This window comes from Octopus bimaculoides, chromosome 2 (genome assembly GCF_046866305.1).
Source record: "Octopus bimaculoides isolate indiv1 chromosome 2, ASM4686630v1, whole genome shotgun sequence".
Lineage (NCBI taxonomy): Eukaryota > Metazoa > Mollusca > Cephalopoda > Octopoda > Octopodidae > Octopus > Octopus bimaculoides.
The window spans coordinates 109,568,981-109,577,997 of NC_142929.1; the positions used below are offsets into that span (position 1 = coordinate 109,568,981).

The window sequence follows — 9,017 nt, forward strand, 5'->3', positions numbered from 1 at the left end:
TGTATGCATGCATGTATGTGAAGAAGGAAACAGAAAGAAAAGAGAATGATTGACAAACTAAATGGCGCGCTTGTGTGTGGGCACACGCACGCGTAATTGCTGCATTTGTGTGTGAGATGGTCATTCTTTCTTCGGATAGTAAGTATAGAAAACGAAAAGAACTATTAGCTAATTCGTTATAGTTAAATGATGATGATGATGATGATGATGATGATGATGATGATGATGATGATGGTGGTGGTGGTGGTGGTGGTGGTGGTGGTGGTGGTGGTGATATAACATAACACCCCCATCTTAGCTGCCGAAGTCTATCAGCAGCGAGTGCATGTGTCAGACGCATGCTTGCTTTGTGTCTTGTGCTAGAAGTTAGGACAGGGACTCCTATAGACAGAGAATGTATGCAACCTTGAGATAGAAAACTTTGAAAGGTAAGGTGTGTTGGTTCTAAAGCAGAACACACAACTCAGTTCATGAACAGCTATGCCGATTACATGGATATATGTTTCTAGAATGTAGGAGTGTGTATACGTGCGTGTGTATGTGTATGTGTGAATGGTACGGGCTGCGTATGTGTGTGTAGTAGGTGTATGTATGCTTATGTTTATAAATGTATAATGTATGTGTGCATCGATGTTACTTTAACATGTGAGTACTTGTGTGTGTGTGTGTGTGTGTAAATATAATTCGTGTGTATGTACAAGTATGCACATGTGTGTGCGTGTGTATTTTTGATGTGTATATATTTGTATTTGTGAACACAAATTTTAGGGAAGATATCATATAACTTGGTCGAGACCACTAAAAGATAGGTGCTATGTCGGGAGTGGTATTGAATCATCTTAACGGATGTAAAACCATCACATGGTTTTATTAACAAGCTATGCAAGTTTAGGAACGTTCTATTCAAAGGAGACACTCACACTCACACTCACACACACACACATCAATCCATACTCACTGACAAATACACACACATACACAAATACATTTGTAATTCATTAGAATTTTCGTTATGCTTGCCTATCCAAAGATATATGAGCTGACCCCTTTATTTACATTCCAAACCTTCTGCTCTACGTACCCACCAGTTTTTCTTCTTAATTTTTCTTTCTTTCTTTCTTTTTATTAAATATTATTTGTAGTCGGGAACGCATCTGATTCATACGCGCACAGAATTTCGAAAACAAATATAGATTCACAGTCAGTTGCATAATCTCCGACTCACATCTTAAACAATGTCAAAAATCACATTTCTGAAACGTCTAATCAAGAAAATCTATAAATATAATTGTCTTTTTTTTTTTTTTTTTCATTCAGTAGCTTGTATACCACCTAAAAGTACTACGGAAATATGTATACATGAGAACTAATTTTTCAAGGCATTACGATGTAATTTCAGTAAGATTTTTACACCTCTTTCAAACAAATCGAGTGAGCGTGAAGATCTCTCGTTGGCTAGCTGATTCGTACATCTGGATACTATATTTTCATAGACTGACCTTCAAGTTAGTGATTTACATATTTAAAACAGCAGGAAATTTATTCCAGGAATTTTATTTGTTTTATTAATACTGAGCTGATTAAAATGCTATGAAAAAGCTCCCACACTCACCAGCAAGGCACATTGTGGTCTATGCAAGCTCTGATCGAGAAACCCGAAGTCTCGATTACAAATCCCAAAACTTCGAAACATTCGAAGCAATTTACCCAGCATCATAACAGCAATTTATCCATCATCAGACAGACCATAATGATAGAGCAACCTGATTGTCAATGAAGGAGCTTCTTCGCTCATTCAATTTGCTTGAAAAGGCTGTAAAACCTCCCTCAAATCACACCGTATTAAAAAGAAGTGGACGCAGTGATATAAAATAAAAGAAAACAAAAATGTTTCTCTTAAGCATATTTAACTTAATATATACAAATATGGCAAAACCTAATTCATTGGCATTGTTTAAATCCCAGAGTAAATTAAGGCTTGATGAAGGTTCCTTTTTAGAAGTTCGTGTTAAAGTAAGAGATTACAGGAATTTTTTCAAAGTAATATTGAGTCTATTTCACCATTTTGCTCTGATATTCTTTTTGAAACGTTGGTAGCTTTGATCTGTCGCTCGACCAATCCTTTGGATGATTTTAGTGGAATACACTCTTTTGTAAGCATTCAAGCTAGGTTTTCGGTTTGAAGACAATGTCTTCCTTCCTCTCATCTGTCTCGAAGAACATTGAACACACTCATGGCTGCTGCTCTTCTCTTTTGACTAAGCCATTAAAGAAAGGCGCTCAACGCCTGAGAGAAGGAATATCTTTGATCAAAGTCTGCTCAGTCACAACTGACCTTGAGCTAAACAATAACAACTACATTAAAAATTAAAAAGTCCATGGGACGTAGGTCAAGGCACCAACCCTCTGTAATAAAATGCATAACTAATTGTAAAAGCTGTTATATTTATGTGTACAAGATAATCTTAAAACGCTAGTACATGGCCATGACAAATATAAAACAACTATACCCATATTTATTTATTGTTCTTTATTCTGACCCTTATTCTGTTTTTCTACCGTCGCTTTTCATATCTCATTCAATATTTTGTTTGTTCTTCGTTGGTTGTTTTCTGGATTACAACAATATCCATGTGGTTAGAATTTATCAATTTACCAAAGAGAAACGGAAAATGATTTTCGTTTTTATACTCTTTTAAAGATGAGTTTAGATATCACTTGAACTAAAATAAGACCAGAATCGATTGTTTTCAACCGTTAATCGATAGCTTTGTTGATACAGTAACTTATATCTGTCGAAATATATGAACCAGAAAAGCTAATCTTTGATAGTAAAAAAAAAAATAATAGCGAAGTTATATTACTGTATATCAGAGTATCCAACATCGAACGCATTGTTATATAAAATGTGTGCCCACGTACGTTATATTTATAATGTGTGCCCACGCACATACATAACGTGTAATTCGTTTACCCATTTCGGCATTGCACAGTCACTCAGACTAGTACGTTACTGGAAAATGCTGTAGGCCGCAATAAATAATCAAATGAAGTAAATGAACATTCTAAAATATTCTTATTTTTAATCGTGAATCATAAATAAACGATGGCAGGGAGCTAGTTTCACTTTCAGCTTGAGTTCTATACTTACATCAAAAGAACGTGCCCTTCCTTTCCTCGTTTTCTATTACGGATTATCTCTTAATTTCTTGCTAGTTTTTTTGTTTTTTTTTTATTTTTATTTACAGTATATATTATTTCCAAATCATTTCACACTGCACAGGAAACCCCAGTAGGTCGCAAGTGATCTGCTATTCGTATTTCATCACTTCGAAATTTACAATCTGTTCATAAGTCTCGTTTGTGATCTGGAAGAGTAATCAAAATCTTTTAGAAATGTACACGTTTGTATACATACAAATTAAAATTGTAAACGTACATCAACGGTATATTCTTACATATCAGAAAACAAACAATTGGACCACAAGTTTTAAAACTTTACCGACCGAATCATCATCATCATCATCATCATCATCATCGTTTAATGTCCGCTTTCCATGCTAGCATGGGTTGGACGATTTGACTGAGGACTGGTGAACCAGATGGCTACACCAGGCTCCAATCTGATTTGGCAGAGTTTCTACAGCTGGATGCCCTTCCTAACGCCAACCACTCAGAGAGTGTAGTGGGTGCTTTTACGTGCCACCGTCACGAAGGCCAGTCAGGAGCCAAAATTATTTGCTTCGATGCTGTTACATAATATCCACGATATATGATTTTGAAACTTAGGCAACAGCAATGTGGAAACTTTTGCTACTATATGTAATCATAACATGATATAATCAAATTTACTACTGAAGCTAATGAATAATGGCATATAAGTTAAGAACTCGGAGGTATGATACATTTTGTCTGGGATAATTTTTTAGCTTTAAAACCACATCATATGAAAATTACAATGACCAAAAATGGTATTAAGTTATATCGATTTAAATTATAGAAAAATCTCAGAATCAAAGAGTCAGGAAGATCATCTCAGAGGATAGGTAGAGATGAAAAGATCAACTGGATAAGGTCATATACAGTTTGTGCTTCAAGAGGTCATATTCGCAGGTTTTGTTTTGCTGTCTTCTGGAGTAGGCAGCACATTTTCTACATACTTCACTTAGATGTAGAAAATGGGTATAAACCATCCTAGAATACAGCTAGCAAAAAGACTCCCTCTTATCCAGAAAGAAATTAACCATTCAACTGCTTATAAAAACCGAATCTAGAGTTAATCGGTTTGATGAAATAATACGGATCTCGAAGACATTTTAACTGTCCTTGATTATAGAAACAAAATTAAATCATTCGAAGATTGTTGATTTTTATCCGAGTGCAAGGCAAGAAAAAGTGAACAAAATGAAGTTCAAGTCTTCGCCGATGCACATTGATTTCAAAACCACAATTGGGGGAATGAATAAATAAATTATAAGGGCCCACGTCAATGATAACAAAATAAGCTGCTGTGGTTATAGGAACAAATATTACTATTAACTTTGAATTCATTTGTTACTTTCCTACCGAATACATTATGTTAATTCATTTATCTTTTACTTGTTTCAGTCATAGGACTGTAGCCATGCTCGGGCCTCGCTTTAAAGTGTTTAGTCGAATGAATCGACCCCAGTACGTTTTTTAAAGCCTGGTACTTATTTTATCGATCTTTTTGCCAAACCGCTAGGTTACGGGGACCTGAACACACCAAACACCGGTTGTCAAGTGGTGGTGGAGAAAAAACACAAAGACGCGCGCGCGCGTGCACACACACATACATACATACATACATACATACATACATACATATAATTATACGCGACGGGCTTCTTTCAGATTTCGTCTACCAAATCCACTTACACAGCTTTGGTCGGCCCAAGGCTATAGTAAAAGACACTTGCCTAAGTTGCCACACAGTGGGACAGAACCTGGAACCATGTGATTGAGAAGCAAGCTTGTTACCACACAGCCACACCAGATACACACACACACACACACACACACACACACACACATGTGTATATATATATATATATATTATTTTGTTTAAAAGAGTTCCAACACTGTCTGTTTTTTATGTTTTATTTATATTCCTGCAGAACCAATGTGGGGGTATAGAATATGGAATATACAATATATAATATAATATACAATATATAATATAAAATAAAATAAAATAAAAATGGATGGCACCATGAAAGAAAGTATTGAATGTAGATGAAATATTGAGTGTTCAATATAAAGGATCAAATATATAAATATAAATATATAAAGGCAACTCGAGTTTCAGGGCTATTTCCCTTCGTCATGGCCGGTATGACAGACTTTAATATATATATATATATAGTTGTAGTTCGCTTGAAGCATTGTGTATTGTTTGTAAAGAATAAAAAGTTTTGAATGGTACAACAACGCACTATAATACAAAAAATGAACTATATACCTGTTGTAATTTAGTTATCTATAGTCCGATGATATTTCGGAATACAATTCCTTTTTCAGATATTCTTAGATGGAGTCGCTACAATAATCTGTTTTCAAACGGCTTTTCTTTTTTCGGAAGCGTCTCAGTAGTGGTCTCACGAAGCTCCTTCCGGAATTCCTTATGAGAAGTGCGTGAGGTCGGCTATGTTTCAATCTCGTGTGTGTTGGTACATCTGTAGCGCTGCTTCTAAGTTATGTGTTATACGTGCAGCTTCCCTTTTTTTCCTTCTTTTTTTTTCCTCTTTTTTTTTTGTTATAAACAATACATGAGCATGTTATTAAGAATGAACCTACACGCATCCAGATGTAGCTAAATAATATATTGATTACCAACCTCCAGCCCGTTGTTAATTGGGGTCCTAGTCTGTGTATGAGTATAGCTTCCTTAATTATTAAACTACCTAAAATTCTTTCATTGGCCTCAATTGTGAGTGTTATGCTTTTGCCAGTGTTCCGGCATCTGTCTAGATGTTTTCTGAAGTGGGAGGCTCTCGTGTTCAGATGTTTTTTGATGCGGACGTGTAACGGTCTTGTTGTGATACCCACATAGAACTTGTTGCATTTGTTACATTGTATTCTAAACACAACATTTACCCGTTGGCATAAATCTGTGTCACGGATGGGACAATTTGTTAGTGTGCATTGATTGTTGTCCCTTGTTCGTTTCTTTGCGAGGTGTCCTCTCAGAGAAGGGCCGGAGTGGGCTAGTTGTATGTCTAGCTCTTTTCTTATGGCTCTTCGGATGGCTGTTGTTATCCTCTCGCTAAATTGGGGTATTTTAAGGAAGCATGTGTTGCTGTGTTTTCTTTGTGTTCGGCGTGTTGGTCGTCTTGGGTACTTAAGCCGATTTACAATGGATCTAGGATAACCGTTGGTTTTCAATATATCTAGGAAGCGTGTAGTGTGAGCCACCTTGTCCCCCGTTCTGCTGCACTTGCCTTGGATGTGTGCAAGTTCATTTCTGGCGTATACTATTTTGGCACCGAGTGGAAGCGCTGAATTGTATTGGACAAACATATCTCTACTGGCTGCTTTCCTGTAGAACTCGGTGTGTATCTTCCCTTCTTCCGTTATATTCAGTTTGAAGTCAAGTAATGATGGTGATCCAGTGATGTCGAGATGCTCTATAGTGAACTTTATGTTCATGTCCGTGTTACTGACCGTCGTGAATATTCTCTCAGCCTCTTCACGGAAGGTTGTGAGTATGAGGATGTCATCTACGTACCTGGTGAAGAAGGCGCATGAGCGGCAGATGTTGAGTGCTCGACGTTCCAGATGGTTCATATAAGTGATGGCTAGTAGGCCCGAGAGACTGGATCCCATGGGGAGACCTGTTGTCTGTTTGTATATATGGTCCTGGAAAGGTGTTGTCCACGATGATGGACAAACGTTGATGTATATCAACTGCGCTAAGTCCGAAGCATTGGATGCTGGACGCTATTATGCAGTCAGTCAATAGGTTGACCGCTGAGTGTGCTGGCACCGTTGTGTACATTGAGACAACGTCAAGACTAAAGGCGTATCTGTTTTGCCTGAGTTGGTCTAGGGGTAATTGGTGTAGTCTTTTGATGACTTCGTCGGAGTTCTGGACGTGTCCCGGAAAGGTGGAGAGTATGGGTTTCAGGATGTGAGAAAGTAACCAGGATATTTTATATAGAGGTCCTTCCACGCTGGAGACGATGGGTCTAATCTGGATCGTGTTGCTATTCTTGTGCTTTAATGAGGTGATAAAATCTGGGTAATCTACTGTTCTTTGTGATGAAGTTGTTCTTGGATTTACTATGTATTTGTCTCTGTCTACAGATGTCCGTCTATGCGGTGTTAATTCGGTCCTCAATCCTGGTCGCAGTTATATCTGTCACTTCAGAATATAGTCTGTCATTGCTTAAATGTTCTTGTGTCAGTCTATCATATTTCACAAGAAATCACGCAGATTTCTTTTCCTTTATCTGATGGTAAGTATACAAGGTTTTTGTTTTTTTAGTTTAGTCAGTGTTTTATGTTGCGCCTTGGTTAAGTTTGGGGTTATTTTCGATTCCTTCCTTAAGATGTTGGAGATAGACTGTTTCAATCTGGATAGTTTGTGGTTGAGTTCTTGGTTGGTTGGTTGGGGGTACGTGGAGTGGGTGGTCTATGTATATATGGTCTATATATATAAATGGCGGCGAGCTGGTAATGGCGGCGAGCTGGCAGAATCGTTAGCACGCCGGGTGAAATGCTTAGCGGTATTTCGCCTGCCGTTACGTTCTGTGTTCAAATTCCGCTGAGGTCGACTTTGCCTTTCATCCTTCCGGGATCGATTAAATAAGTACCAGTTACGCTCTGGGGTCGTTGTAATCGACTTAATCCCTTTGTCTGTCCTTGTTTGTCCCCTCTGTGTTCAGCTCCCAGTGGGCAATAAAGAAACATATATATATATATATATGTATGTATGTATGTATGAATGCATGTATGTATGTATACATACACACACACACATACATGTATGTGTTCATATCTCTGTGTACGTTTTTTAGTTGTTTTTGTTCCCCACCTATCACCGCTTGACAACCGCTGCTGGTTTATTTACGTCCTCGTAACTCAGCAGTTTCACAAAAGGTGCCGATAGAATAAGTATCACGCTTAAATGTAAGTCCGAGGAGTTGCTCTGTTCGACTAAATCTTTCAAAGCGGTGGGTGCCTCAGCATGGCTACAATGAAATGATTGAAACAAAATGAGGATATAAAATATGTTGCAACGTGTGTCTATCCAAGTTATCAATGTGAAAGAACAATAGAATATTATTAAGTAGCCATTCAACAGCTGTGTTTGGTTGGAGGCTATCAGTTCACATACGGCCATTTGTCTATCTTTACATCAATAAGCATCGTTCCAGCCCTTTGATGCGTTTATCAATTCTTGTGATATTTCCGCAACACCTTTCAATAATGACACTGGTTTACGTCAAGGTTTGTGTACTCTTGTGTGCGTCTGGGTATGTGTGTGTATCTGTGCATCTATCTGTGCATGTGTATGCGTATGTGTGTATGTGTGTGTGTATGTGTGCGCGTGTGTGCGTGAAGTTATGTATCTCTATGTATATTGATATTTGCACAGGTTTTTTTTTTCTGTATGTAATTTTGGTTTGAAAATGTAAGTACCTTAATGTGAGTGTGCGTGTGCGTGTATGTGTGTGTGTGTGTGTGTGTGTGTGTGTGTGTGTGTGTGAAAGAGAGTGAGAGAGCATGTGTGTGTGTGAAGTTGCGTATCTGCTTGTAGGTACGTGTAAATTTCTGTATGTAACTTTGATTTGAAAAATGCATGAGTGTGTGTGTGTGTGTGTGTGTGTGTGTGTGTGTGTGTGTGTGTGTGTGTGTGTGTGTGTGCGTGTGCGCGCGCGCGTGTGTGCGTGTGCGTGCGCGCGTACGTGCGCGCGCGTGTGTGTATGTGTGTGTGCTTACGTATGCAAAAAAAAAAAGAGAGACGCGATTAATAATTATATTGGGTTTAGTAT

At 37.9% G+C, this 9,017-nt stretch overlaps 1 protein-coding gene across 1 annotated transcript in view; it reads right to left on the reverse strand.

Annotated features, from left to right (window-relative positions):
- Positions 1-226: 226 nt before the first annotated feature.
- LOC128251599 (uncharacterized) overlaps positions 227-9,017 on the reverse strand; it is a 14,530-nt gene continuing 5,739 nt past the window's right edge. The window contains exons 2-3 of the mRNA XM_089347482.1: positions 5,483-8,213; positions 227-3,368 (exon numbers count right to left, since the gene is read on the reverse strand). Coding sequence (XP_089203608.1) covers positions 5,716-6,846 — 1,131 coding nt within the window. The 5' untranslated portion in view covers positions 6,847-8,213 and the 3' untranslated portion in view covers positions 227-3,368; positions 5,483-5,715. The remainder of the gene's footprint in view (positions 3,369-5,482; positions 8,214-9,017) is intronic.